This window comes from Ursus americanus, chromosome 12 (assembly GCF_024610735.1).
Source record: "Ursus americanus isolate L20-20 chromosome 12, mUrsAme1.1.p, whole genome shotgun sequence".
NCBI classification, from domain to species: Eukaryota; Metazoa; Chordata; class Mammalia; order Carnivora; family Ursidae; genus Ursus; species Ursus americanus.
The window spans coordinates 57,269,893-57,284,974 of record NC_142138.1 but is presented as its reverse complement, the minus strand read 5'-3'; the positions used below and the strand labels follow the sequence as shown (position 1 = coordinate 57,284,974).

Sequence of the window (15,082 nt, the reverse complement as noted above, 5' to 3'; positions counted from 1 at the left end):
AGGGAAGATCCAGATGGGTAGATCAATCTGGAACAACATTTAGGCGGTAAAACTGGCATGACTTCACACTGGATACAGAGAGTAAGAAGGGAAAAAGCATGTAAGATAACTCCCAGTTTTCTGAACTATGCCCAAAAGGGTAGAGTGAGGGCCTTTCATATATTAAAAGCTCATTTTAATTATGTTGAATGTCCTCCATTTCTTTTATTCAAAACTTCTTTTTTTAAAAAATAGAAATACCCTCATCTTACCTATATAAACTTCTGCGGCGGCACCTTGCCCTAACATGAATCATCTGCTCCAAAAGACAACAAATCTATTTCCTAAACATGTGTTAAGAATCTACGATTTGGTAACCACCAACTTCAACTTATTACAAATGCTGATACTACCCATTGCTACAAGTTCTGATGTTTATTTAATATTAACTTATAACAGTTTTGATAAAGAATCTGTAAGTATCCTAATCACCTACATGCTTTTCATTCCAATATTTATGTTTATGTTCATTTTATTGTTTAGTGCAGTGACCAGAACTTCTAGAATAAATGTTAATGATGCAGATATCACTGCTTTGTTCCTAAAGGTATCCAAAAATGTCATTAATATTTTATCACTAAATATTAAGCTGGCTATTAATTTATCATGTTTAGAAAGTACCCACCCATTTCAATGTTATCCACTTTTTATTTATTATTTATTTATTTTTAAAGATTTTATTTTTATTTATTCATTCGACAGGATAGAGACAGCCAGCGAGAGAGGGAACACAAGCAGGGGGAGTGGGAGAGGAAGAAGCAGGCTCATAGCGGAGGAGCCTGATGTGGGGCTCGATCCCATAACGCCGGGATCACGCCCTGAGCCGAAGGCAGACGCTTAACCGCTGTGCCACCCAGGCGCCCCTGTTATCCACTTTTTAAAAAGCTCATTTATATGAGAAAAAAAAAAGCTCGTTTATAAAAGATCACCATTTAAAAACTGAAACACAAAAATTAGGTCATTCATCTGACCATATTACAAATCCATCTTTTACCCCAAACATTTAGAAATATATTTCATTTTTATATTTGCATTACAATAGTTAGAAAATAGAAAATAACTATTCATACATTAATAAACTATAATTTATAATTGGTCTTTATCACCATTTTCCTATAGAAAGGATATAAAAACAACTACAACGAAAAGAAAATATCATTTATAGGAGATACGAACTAAGGTTAGTATATTTTGAATATATTCAAATTGAAATTTGAAATGATCAGAGCTAAATACATGTTTAAATAAGGATTAAAAGCCACCAAGAAAGGAGTAGTCTTACCTGTAACGAATATGAAAAGAATGGTCTTCCCTCATGCTTATCAAATTTTCCTCCATCGAGTCATATTATAAGCTGAGTAAAATATGAAATTATTTTATTTTGTCCCAATTCAGTTCTTTACAATGTAGAATTGTTGCAGAACATTGTCCGGTTAGTATATTAATGAGTTGGTGTTAATACATCCTAAGCTCCTGCTTCTTCTTTATTAATAATGAAAGGAGGTCAATGTCAGACAGCTTAAAGGTTCAAAATGTGTCCCAAATCCTTGCATCTCTGGCCCTTTCAGCAGCACTTCCGCAACATTTCTGCAAAAGGAATACAAGATGCCTTGCTTGAAGTCCTATTTTCAAAGAATAACCTAAAGTAATTCCAATCTGTACATAATCACACAGCTAACTCTACAGACTGCTGTCATGTCAATCATGGGAGAAAAACAGCAGAGGGCTTAACTGTCGCCATAAAGCTGCTCAGTAAGGATGTGAATATATTACATTTATTTGGGATCTGTACCTTAATTTTTTAAATTGTTTTAAAATACAATAATTTATGTAATATTTTCTATTATAAATATAGGAGAATGTTAGAGTATCTAAAGAGAAAATTATGATACTTTAAGCTTTAAAAATTGCTATTATAAGAGGTAAAATGAGAATTCAGTAATTATTTGAACAAGCCAATTCCAAACTCTAAATTTATTCCTTCAAAAGATATTTGTGCTGATACTTAGCTTATACTTGTGTTCATTTGCTCTCAGAGTATATTCTATTTTTACTTTTTAAGGTCTTTAAAATGTTTTTGTTAATACCGAGTAGGTACAAAAGAAATTTAGAAAATATGTGTATAGTAGAATGACACAGCAAACATTTATAAAACACCACCCAGTTAAAGATAAAGAACATTATTACTACCTTTGAAGTCTTCTGGGCGCCTCAACCTAACCAATCACACCTTCGTTTCCCCTCTATGGTGATCTCTAAACTGAATTTTGTTTATTATTCCCTTGCTTGTCTTTATAACCTTGGTACAATACCTGCATAGGCCTAAAAATTAAATCATTTAATTTTTTATGGTTTTGCTTAACATGTTTCCGAGATTCATCTCAACTTGTTGTTGCACATGGCTACAGTTTGCATATTTCCACTGCTGTGTCATATCCCATTGAATACCAAATATATTTTTTATTCTGCTGTTGATGGGCATTTGGATTATAGTTTTTTGTATTTTTTTGCTACTATTAAAAAAGTATTGCTATGAGCATTGGTATTAATAACTCAGTGTACTGGTTAAACAGCACAGCAAATAAGCTAAAGAGAGAATGAGTGAACTAGAATAATATTCTGATGAAATTATCCAGACATTCATAAAGAGACACAGAGATGAAAAATACAAAAGGGCAGTTCAGAGAAAAGGAAGACAAAATGAGAGGCTCTGACAGAGGTCTAATTACAGTACTAGAATGAAAAACAGAAAGAAAAGTAAAGGCAAAATCTTCAGTGATAAAGACAGATTTTTTTTCAGAATTGAAGACAGACTTAAATTAGCAGATTGAAGAAGCACACGCTAAATCCTAAATAAATGAAAATGAATCCCACACCCAGATATATTACAGAGAAACTACAGGCCATCAGATATAAACTATAACTTCTAAGATAGCAGTTGAGAGAAACAAATAAGGTAAGATATATGTATGTGTGTGTATAAGTAGATACAATTTATATACACACACACACAATTAGTAAATCCTGGAATCTCAGTGTTACAAACAATCCTATAGGTCAGTTAGTCTAACAGTTTACTACAGCATTCCCAGAAAGGTCTTGAGGCAGCTAATCCTAATTTTGAATAGTCCTTTTAGAAATCTGTTCCATACTTTTTTTTTTACCCATTTTTTCCTTTTGTTGCCATCCAATAAACCTAATTCCTTTGCCACATAACATCCTTTTAAATATCTCAACTATAACAAACTAGATTCTAAACCACACATACCCACTGCTTTGTTAATCAAGTTCAGTTAGAAAAGAGGTTAGTAGGGAACAGAGCAGAAACGGACCTGTGAGGTGGTAGAAGGTGGGAAGGACCAGCCTCGGGAATACTGAAAAGATTCCCAGAGGAAATGAGGTTTTCATATTAACAATCAGTTTGACATAAAAAAAATATATATATATTATTCCTTTTATCCCTTCCCTGGCCAACAAAGGAAGCAGTGTCCTAAGAAAGGATGAAAAGAAAGGGTAGAAGCTATTAACCCAACAAACCTCTTTTTCTTTTGCTCAGAATTCCATTGTGACTCCTTAATAAACAAAACACTATAAAGGAATTAACGTAGATATTAATAGCAATAGCTTCAAAGTACATCTAGATTACACAACAGCTAAAATGTCAACCCGAAGGTCTTCCCCTACCCACCCTGAGGTATAGGCTGTTATTTATAAAATGGGGCAGAAGGTGAAGTGTTAGAAAAAATTCAACTTTGAATTAAGTTACAATTGAAATATTTTTTCATCCAGATCATGAGATTCCAAATTTTACCAACCATTAAGAAATGTTAACTCCATACTTATTAAAATGTAAACACGGAGTCAAATTAACAAATGTATATAAATGGAATTGTGAAATAATTTACTTAAGACTGCACAGAGAAACATTTTAAAAATAATTAAAACAAGCAAGAAGACAGTAAGGACAGTTTATGATATGGTTTTACAAGTCTCAAAAGACGTGTATCCCAAACAAGTCACTCTTACATTACAATCTCCTTAACAATAAAGTAGCATTTCTTATAATTATTCCCTGAACTAAAAAGCAATTCTTGATTCAATGACTGATTTTGCGAGAACTCTCTAACCAATTTAGTAACAATGTGTTCATTCATGCTCCACATTACACAGAGTCAACAAACCCACTTCATATATAACACATAGTTTATAAATTACCAGCGTAACAGTAATAAAATCTGCAATAAATATTAAATTACGTTCATTAGGATAAGAAAATTTAATGACAGGACCAGGAAATAGAATGGAAATTACAGATTGTGAAAGAACGTTAAGAAGTCATCAAATTTAATCTCCAATCTCCATTAAGACTTATAACTAATAATTTACAAGGAAACATATGTCCTTCATAGCATCTCCCAGGTTTTAAAAAACAGTGCTCCCAAAACCTCACTGCTAACAAAAACTCTCAGAACATTTTGGTCTGACCGCAGAGAAATAAAAAGAAATATTTTTTTTCTATATGCTAGAAACTGACAAAAGCATACAGAAAGATAAAGTAGTATATAACTCTGATTGCCTCACATTTAATAACCTGATTAGGAAGTCAAAATAGGCAGACTCCCATTACACAGGTAGGTGGACTTCTAGGCACTGTCCAAGGTATGCAATCACAGCAAATAAATCCTAGCCTTTACTCCATTGGCAGTAAAATATTTGCGAACTAAGTGACGGCAAAACATAGGGGATAGACAGTTACATGTATATCTTTTGTCCTTTCAATTTATCCAAACCTTCCAACTTAAATGCCAATAACCTCTGGTCTGATTCTTTCAAGTATCTCTACAAACTGGTAACACCCATCAGACAATAAATATAACTTACTTTTCTTACCTCCAGATGAGATAATCTAAATTCTTTAAACTTTTCTTATCCTAATAATTCCCTCTAAGGTTCAATAGTCAAATTCTCCAAATCCCTCTCAGTTGCAATGTTTCAAGTCAGATACAGTAGTCCTTTATCAATCTGAGCAGGGATAAATATGGAAGAAGAATCAAGAAAATATTTTAAATGAAGTTCTTTTATATTAGACTTAAGGGTAGAGGTTATAACAAACACACATTGTACTAATAATGGGGGTAATAAAGAAGAATGCCAAAACAAAGTCCAACAGAGAGAAAAGTTCACAGCCTGATTTTAGGGTGGCAGATGTTGAAGAGCCAACTAAATGCAAAAAAAAATTATTTTGATATCAGAATATACGACCGATGTGGGAAATTAGTGCTTAAAGCAAGGGAAGTCAGACCCAAGAATGGCTAGGTACTGGATTAAGTAATCTGGCTAGAAGTGCCTAAAGAAAAAGGAAAAACAATGCTCTCTGACTAGATGTGAGAGGCAAAGGTCAAGCAATAACAGAGAACTTAAAAGATTTCCAATTTTCAAGGTAGATGGAATAGTAGCAGTACACAGTGACTGATAAATTGGATTACGAGCAGGATATTTCCAAGAGGAGAAAATGCATTAGACTTTGAATTGGAAAAAGTAGAATACTTCTATTAAACTTGTACTTGGTAAAGTTCTATATTCACAAATAACAGCTGAAAAAAATAAAGATATCAAACGAGATAATTTGAAATCAGATAAAATTTGATAAATGGGAAGGAATCTGAGAAGTAAAAAAAAAAACTGACATTTCTGAATTTTTGCACATCCTTAAATTATAATATTTTTAAAGTACCAATGAGATCTCAATGTTAATACTGCAGTGAGTCAGCAAAATTAAAGAGAAACTGCAATGAAAGAAAAAAAATTAAAGCAATGCATAATAGTTCTGATTCTTTTTCAACATACTCAATCTCTAAACCAATAATGTAAACAAATTTTTACATAATACTCTGAACTAAAGATAACTCAAGGTTCTGTATGTACATGTGTGTATATCCATATATATCTATGCATAGTGTTGAACATGGCGTTAGTACCCACTAATAACTGTCATACATAGCAAATGTAAATTACATAATCCCAAATTAATAAACAATCATACTGCTTAGTTAAGAAGATGCTTCTATTCTCTATCATTCTGGAGAAATGAAAATTTACCACAGATTATGCTATAAAAACTATATGAATAAAGTTTTCCTTAAGCAAATATATAATCCTAAAGTATGCACTTCAATTAATGTTAAGTCTTAATTTATTGCTAATCTTTATGTCTGCAACAATCAAAAGTTAGTCTGTGAGATGTTAACCCAAGTTAGTTTAGAAAACAAGCATAACTAACTGTGTAACTGCTACCTGAAGCACATTTTATTACAAAAACTTTCTAATAAGCTATTTCTGACAGTCAGCTAAATAAGTAGAATAAAATTCAAAGAATAGATTAATGGTTCTAGATTCCAAATAAATCTATATCTTAAAGGTATACCACCAGTCAGAAGGGTGTCCAAGTGTATTTGAAATTAATTCTCAAAGGTCATTATGAAAAATATCAAATACAGGCAAACTAAGATAGTATTAATTTCAAACTCTCATTTTTATTCTTGGCAGATTTAAAAAAAAATTCAGATCCAGAGCCAAGGCCCTTCAAAACACAAATGCAACCACTTCAGAGTAGTATAATCCAAACAATTTTAGCAATATATAATAAGAATTCCTTTTCATGTTTTCAATGTTTATACCTAAAAGCTCACCACTCTAAACAACTAAACGATGCATAAACTTCCTTTTTTGATGAGAAACATTTATATTTAAGGACTCCAATGAATTGTACTCCCTGGATAACCAAATATAAATAAACCATATATGAAATTTCAAATTAGATAAATACAAAAACAAAATGTAATCTAGAAGAAGAAAAAGATCTGAATATTTCAAGCCTTTGCTGTTGTTAAACAGTGAGAAAGGACCAAGTATGAGTCCACTTACATGAGAAATGCTGAAAGTCTGTAGGTCAATACCAGTTTCCAAGTCTCTACACAAAGCACTATGGATATAATAATTATTGCATGAGCAAACTCTTAGTGTCTTTGGTTTGGCAGCCCATGATAAATCAGGAAGAAGTTAAATACTGAAGATTTTTCTGGGGGGAGGGGTGATAAACTAGAGAGGGACTCTATTTTTAGATTATACATGGAGTCAATCTGAATTATGCCAGTGACTACGCTAATCACTAAAACTGCTGTTTTGTAATTATAACCCTCAGTGATTACAATAATTCAAGAGGATGAAGTAGTTGCTTCAAAATTTTAAGGAGAAAAGGGAGATTACTTTTATTCAACATCCCTTATCTTGGTTTCCTTTTTTCCTACAAAGCAGTTATTCAATCAAAAGTCCTGCTCCAAGAAGATTACTTATTTTTTTTTAAGTACGCTCCACACCCAACGTGGGACTCGAACTCACAAACCTGAGATCAAGAGTCACATGCTCTACCGACTGAGCCAGCCAGGTACCCCAAGATTACTTATTTATATTTATAAATATAGGGCTGCCTGGGTGGCTCAGTCAGTTAACCATCCGACTCTTGGTCTCAGCTCAGGTCTTGATCTCAGGGTTGTGAGTTCAAGTCCCGTGTTGGGCTCCACGCTGGGCCTGGAGTGTGTGTGTGTGTGTGTGTGTGTGTGTACGTTCAACTAAAGGAATAAGTATGTTCATTAGAATAAAATTAGTACTTTCCTCCCTATTACTTAGTTTTATTTCTCATCAAACTGAAGCCCAGAGTTAACAAATAATGTTAATTTTCTCACCTATAAAATAATGTTAAATAGATATGGTTCTTTTAATCCATTAGTAAAATTAATAACCTTTTGAGAGTTTCAATTAAACACCTGCATAAGACAAAGGATTTCTAGTTAACTGTTCGAAACACATAAAATTGGGTACGTAGAAGTATTACAATACCAAAGTTATAAAAGACATAGTAATGAGACTCTTAAAAAAAAAAAAAGACATTCTAAATTTTCATCAATCCCAATTATATTTTCAGTGCTTTCCGAATGACTACTCAGGTTACAAAACCAGGAGATCACAAGAATATGTCTGCAATACAGAAACACTGATGATTCACACTAAGCCCAATTTCTACCCAAAAAACCCCTTGAATGTATATATATTAGTCCTTGCACTTTCTGATCTGTAATACTTTTATTAATAAATAAGTATAAGTTTGTTTTTCTTTTTAAGGAGAAATAAATCCCAAATGCAAGAGGGTTAAAAATGTCTAAGAAGGGTCCCTAGAGAGTTTTAATTCTTTATAGGAAAATATAACTTTGTCTTCTTCCAAAAGTTATCACTATCCTGTGGAAAAATGTTTTATTCAATTCAGTAATGTTATGAGATGATATGGGAAGAATGATTCTAAATAAAAAGGACCAGAGAAAGCTTTTTGGAAGCAAGGGTATCTGTACTGCACCTTGAAGGATGGGTAGACCTTATTAGGCAAGTGAAGGAAAGGCATTCCAGTCACAGGGAAATGGCTCAAGCAAAAACAAGGAGGTAAGAATGCACAGAATGTATGCCCAGGACAAGCACACGGTTAGGAGTAGGAAAAGAGAAGTCTAAGAAGGTATTAAAGTGTTAGGGTCTGTGAATATGTATGTGGCCTTGTATTTCACCTTGCAATTTTTTCAACAAAGGAACAGCAAAGTCGGATCTGTGTTAGATAAACTGGCAGCAACAGATAGGGTAGAGGAAGGAGACAGAAGGAAGATAACTTCGAAAACTCCAGAAGCAACTACTGAATAGGAAGTTTTTTCTTGTCATCTCAAAACACCAAGCAAATTGCTTTGCACATAATTGATGCCCAACAAACTTTTTAAAATTTCTTGCCTGGGAAGAAGATAAGAACTAGGAAGCAGCAAAGAATCCTATACTAGTGAGAAAACTGGGCTTTAATACATATCTCCTCTACAGTAAAGAGTATATTCATGTAAATAACTCAGGAAAGTCTTAATTTTTTTACTGTTTTTATAAAGATGATTACAGGATATTGAAAATGTTATATGATTTATAAGGTACTGAAAGGAAGACAGCAGTCCTAAAAGGAGGACTGAAATATTTCTGCATAGTTCCCAATAAAACACAACACCTACAGGCATCTTAAAAGTGGATTATATCCCTACAAATGGAATCCAGAGACCTGGAGAAGATTTAAACAGTCGCAGAGAAGCAATAGAGCATGTGCTCTGGGATCAGGCCACAGTTTGACTTATTTGTTATATGATCTTGAGCTAGTTAAACTCTCAGAGCTGGTTTGGGCATAACGACCCTTATCCAACATGTGCTATGATGATTCGAGATCCATTTTATAGAGTACCTAACCCAGTGCCTGGCTCTGGTACTTAAAAGTACTCAATAAAGTATAGTAGTAATAATGATAGTAGCTGTTACGCCTTTTTTGAATGCCTATTAGATTTAGAATAGTCTAAATCTACATCAGGTTTTTAATTTCAAATTCCAGAGAACTAATCACAAAATTTTACCGTTTAGGTAATTCTTAGACGTATTTTATGCTTAAGTACAAGGCCATTTAAAAAATTACTATAGCCTATCTTCGTTGTAATTAGCCTAGTACCAAGTCTGAGATTTATATTAAAATATAACATTTGTCACACTGCATCATGTCTGATTTGATAACATTAGAAACTACAACTAGACTGCTGATCTTAGCCAAAGCAGATTTTGGGGGAAACGCCTCTACAACAATACCATACAACTTTTTACTTTGTATCTGCTCCACTCCTTATATTATAAATAATAGCCTAAGAAGGAGCTTGCCAGAACGAATTCATGGTAAGGTGCAAAGCCCAGTTAAGTCTGAGACTGCCCTCACCGCCCCCCCTCCTCGCACACACCCAGGTCAATCAAAAGTGATCGTCTCTTTGTTTAGAAGTAAGCGTAAGCAACGTAAGAACCAACCAAAGTTGCTTCTCGAATAGGGACAACCCAAGCAAAAATGGTCTTTATCAGAGGTAATCACAGTGGTGGTTATCAGGCCGGATATCTTCAGGCACCCTTCTAAAGTGGCAGCTTGAAAATTCAGCTCGGTGGGTATGTTAACCCCACACACACCAAGAAAGACTCCAACTCAAGTCGACAGAAAGGAAAGCCAAGACACTACTCCGTTTAACTCTGCGGCAGGGTTAAATTATGCATTAAGGCAAATAAAATTTCCATCCTTACTCGTTTTCTTTAACGGAGTTCAAATGGTACTAGTTAAAATGATCTAATTGGTTACCACTAAAACGAAGAAATTATAGATTTTCCACCGTTTTTTCTTTTTTTACTCTTCGAAGATGTTCTATAGATTATATAGATTTTCGGATATACGGCTTTCTTAACATCCTCTGCTTACTAAAACTTTTTGCAGCAACTCCGAATATCTGCGGTAACCCGACAAGTCGGTGCCCCGAATTCATGAACTGAAATGTAAACGCAGGTGTCTGACAAACACTGCCGGCTTAAACAGCAAGCGCCTGCCTACAAGTGAAAGCTACCTGCCTCGGGTTAATTCCACGGCGATTCAGGTGTTTAATCCACTGTTACACTCAGAATACGTGAGGAGTCGCTGTGCCCTATCACACTTTTTATTTTTAAAAAGTTAGGGAACAAAGCTCTCAAACTTGACTCTCATTTAAAAATCTCGCAACAAGAAAGCAACTCGCACTTCAGCCAGCTGCTGCCCATCCCGCTTCGGGTTTCCTCACTCGGGTCCCCGCCGCCCACCCGAACAAAGCGGGCGGCCCCCACACCCGAGACACAGAAGCTCCCCACCCAGCGCCGCACCACACGCCCCTCCCCGTCAGCTCCCTCCGCGGGGCGCCCTCAGACGCCTCAGAACTCACCTCCCGCGGGCCGGCGAGTCCCGAGAGCGCGGCGGACGCGACGCAGCTGCAGCAGCGGCCGCCTCAGGCGACGGACGGGTGGCCGCGGCCCCTCCCCCAGGCGGGTCCGCGCGCCGGGGGCTCCTCGCCAGGCAGAGGCACCGCGGGAGGCAGGCGTGCGCCCCCCGCCCCCGCTCGTCTCAGGTCACGTGGGCCAGAGCTCGCGCGGCCCTCTTCGCCACCCAGGGGTCCCTCAGCGCCGCCGGCCTCCACGGCTCCCCTCCTCTGCGCCTGCGCCCCAGCTCCAGGAGCTCCCATTCAAACCGACAACGCCCCGCGTCTTTCGGACCCGCCAATGGCCAGCGCGGGGGGCGGGGCGGTAGTCGGCGCCTCAGCCTCGGCGGTCCGGGGCGGGAGGGGCGCTGCGCGTCGGGTTGACGGGGACCCTGGGGGGCTTGGCCCCCTCTGTTCTGGGGTCTGTCCTCAACCAGCAAGTTGAAACTGCTTTCCTGCCCTCTGATTTCTTCTTCAGACACTGCAGGGTGGAGAGATAAATATCGCCCAGGCAGTGTTCAGAGAGGGTCTGGCCGCAGACCCCTTTAAAAGATGGGCGCCCAGAACAAATGCGTCCTGCGCTTGGGGCTCGGGTCAGCCTAGAGAACGAGTTTCCCAAGCGTCATAGGCGGGATGTTTAAGAAAAAGGGCTCTGTGACAGGAACAGAGGGACCCGTGTCAAAGTCAGAACAAGGCAGCCTCAGTTCTTGCGGCCCTGTCACAATTCCGGCGTCTCCAGCTGTTAAGAAAGCAAACTTGTGCTGACTGCAGAGTTGCCAGTTCCCAGGAAAACTGGGTGGCACTTAGTTTCAGGCCGCTATATTCAGATACGCTGGGAAAAGTCAGTTTTATTGCCATGCACCTTGTCCACATCAGGTTTAAGCAAAACATAGGTCTCGGTTGTTCACAAAAATACGAAGACTACAGACTCTCTGGGCTAAAGAATCGGATGAATTAGATTATTTCTCAAATATTTCTCCACTGAAATGAAATTTAAATGTTTCTGCAGGCTTAAGGATGTGTTAGAGAAAACCCCACTTTGAGTATCTCTCTGAATGATGGCCATAACCAGTGATCCAAGCAGCATTTCTCTTCTTGGGACCGTGTTATGGCAAATTGGTTAAAATAACAGCTTTGGCATCAAACTTGACCTGGATTTGAGTTACATCTTTGCCACTTATAGGCTGATTGACCTTGAAGGAGTTACCTATCCTCTTTAGCCTTAGTTTCCTCAACTGTAAAACACAGGTAATAAAAGTCGTGGTTATGCTTCCGTGAGGTAAGTTTTGATAAGGGGTTAAAATAGTGCCTGACTGCTTGATAAATGATACCTATTATCATTATTATCAACAACTACCTTTAATATCAGGCACTTACAAACAACTGAATTAGATGGCTGTACCATTTCAGAGGTAGGTATTATAATTCCTTCTTACTCATAAATTTTTGGGGGATGTTGATAGGAAAACATCCTATCCCATTGTCCAAAATGAATCATTATATCCCACCTGCAAACCTTCTCTTAACGCAAGTGACTTTCTATCACTGGTATTATCTCCACCGTACTCAAGTTGAATTAGTTTTTAAATTATCTTTTAAAAGGCATAAATCAGATTATGTCACTCTATTTGAAAACCTTTAGTGATTTATCATTTGATTTAAAATAAAATCTAAATTCTCTACCACAGCCCACAAAGCCCTAAGTCATCTTGCCCTACCCTTCTCTCTACTCTCCTGTAGTTCCTTCTCCTCCTAGGTTACTTTGCTCCAAGTACACAGGACATTCCTCCATCCCTAGAATAGACCAAGCCTCAGGGTTCTCTCAGGGCCTTCTCCCTGGCAGTTCCCCCTGCCAAAATTGTTTTCCCTCAGGCCCTTTAAGTGGCTGGCTACTTGTCAGCCCTCAACTTTCAGCTTATTCATGACAGTATTTAGCAAGTATTTATTAAGTTTCTGCTCTGTGTCAGGAACTGTTCTAGGTGCTGGGAATACAGTAATGAGCAAGAGGGGGCACAGCCCTTGCTTTCATGGAGTTCAATAAAAATAAATAATAAGAAAAATATCAGGTCGTGGCAGGTGCCATGCAGAGAATTCAAAGGGGGGTGATGTAAGAGTGAATGACCGAAAGACAACTTTACATTGAGGGTCAAGGTAAGAAAGTCCACTTTGAGAAGACAGTATTCAAACCAAGACTTTAATTATAAGGAGCCAACTTTTAAGCAAAGCTCAGGGAAGAGAACATTAGGCAAAGGGAACAGCTAATGCAAAGGCCTGTGAGGGCAAGCTTTGTGGGTTTGAGAAACTGGAAAAAGACCACGCTGGCTTAAGTGAGGCGAGGTAGAGAAGAACATACAGGGTGAAGTCACACAAGATCATGTAGACCTTTGTAAGCAAGGACAATGAGTTCGGGCTTTATTTTGTAAATGTTAGAGTAGCCAGAGGAAGATTTTAAACATGGGAGTAACTTCATTTGTTTATATTTTTAAAGGAACACTCTGAAACAAAACCAGAATTTCAGATATTCTATAAGATAATTAGCCCAGACTCTTCACAAACATCATTGTCATGAAAAACAAACCAACCAAAAAAGGTACATGAATCTTGTGGAGTCCTAAATCCGAGAGAGAGAGAGAATGAGAGAAAGACTGTAAAAGACATTTAAGAAACAACTGGGGAAATTTGAATATAGATAATATATTAGACAATATTATAGAATTACTGTTAATTTTCCTGGAGGTGACCTGGAATTATGGTTATATAGGGGAAATTTTTTTATTTTTAGGAGATGCAAGCTGAAGTACTTAAGAATAAAAAACATGACTTCTGCAACTTATATGCAAATCGTTCAGCAAAAGCAGAGAAAGGAGAGAAATGCAAACTAAATATTGACAATTAGACCTAGGTGAAGATATATCTCTTATTCTTGTACTATACTATTCATGTATTATTCTTTTACTTTTTCTAGAAATGTGGAATTTTTCAGAATAAAAAGTAGGGAAGAAAATCACTCTGTAGATTTCCATGTCTGAAAGTAAAAACCCAGATACCCTGTTTGACTCTCACTGAAAACAACTTAAAATGTTTTCAAATATTTTTTAAAAAATAGAAAATTTATCGATGACCTAGCATTCAATTAAGGATTATTCAGAAGCTAGGAACTAGGGAAATAGATAAGCAGTTGAACTTGAGTTTTAGTTCTCACGGTCTCATGAGACATGGAAAAAAGAGACCAGGCCAGGTCCTACCAAGATGAGGACTCTTTTTAATAAGAGACTCCACACATAAGCCAGGATCTCCCAAAGTCCTTTTAACAGAAGACAAAAGAAAATTGCCTGTAATCATCCTTAGCATAGAATAGAGGAGGAAATATCTCCTGATATTTTGTGTGTGTGTTTTGTTTTGTTTGTTTTTTCACGAAAGGCAATAATCTGCTCTACCTGGCTTGTCTGAAACTCAAGCACATAATTTACTTTCAAGTAGTTTCAGGTTGATGGTGCCCCTAGGCACCTGGCAAGGGTAAACCAAATCACCTCTAGAGACTGAATGTTTGTATTTCCCCAAAACTGATATGTTTAAACCTAATTCCCACTGTGACAGTATAGGGAGATAGGGCCTTTGATTAGGTCAAGAGGGTGGAGCATTCATGAATGAGATTAGTGCCCTTATAAAAAAGACCCAAAGAGCAGCCTCACACACAGGGATACAGCCCTCTAAGAACCAAGAAATGGGCCCTCACTAGACACAATCTGCTGGCACCTTGATTTTGGACTTCCCAGCTTCCAGACCTGTGAGGAATAAATGTTTTGTTTAACCAATCCAGTTTACGGTATTTTGTCAGCTCAAGTCGACTAAGACAAAAACTTGATCCAAACTCCCAAAATTTACACAGCAAAAGTTCCAAGAAATATGAACTCTCAAATTACAAATCATACAAAAAAAACAAAGCATCTTATACAAGAATTAGCAGGGGAAAAATGACAAAATCAAACTCATAAAAGATTTTGAAATTGGAATTACTAGTCATAGAGTATAAATATGTTTAATAGGTTTACAGCAATAAAATAAAAGATTGAAGATAGAAATAAAGAGCAAAGCTCTGCCAAAAATGAACAGGCAGGTTTAAAAAAGCATTAAAGAAAAGCTTATAGACTAAAAAAAAAATTACACATAAT

At 36.8% G+C, this 15,082-nt stretch overlaps 1 protein-coding gene across 2 annotated transcripts in view; it reads right to left on the bottom strand.

The window, feature by feature from the left end:
• GPSM2 (G protein signaling modulator 2) overlaps positions 1–11,153 on the bottom strand; it is a 55,522-nt gene extending 44,369 nt beyond the window's left edge. The window contains exons 1-2 of one of the 2 annotated variants that reach the window (XM_045801608.2): positions 10,878–11,153; positions 1,322–1,626 (exon numbers count right to left, since the gene is read on the bottom strand). In XM_045801608.2, the coding sequence (XP_045657564.1) occupies positions 1,322–1,377 (56 nt within the window). In that variant the 5' untranslated portion in view covers positions 1,378–1,626; positions 10,878–11,153. The remainder of the gene's footprint in view (positions 1–1,321; positions 1,627–10,877) is intronic. The other variant, XM_045801617.2, reaches the window with a different exon arrangement.
• Positions 11,154–15,082: the final 3,929 nt, after the last annotated feature.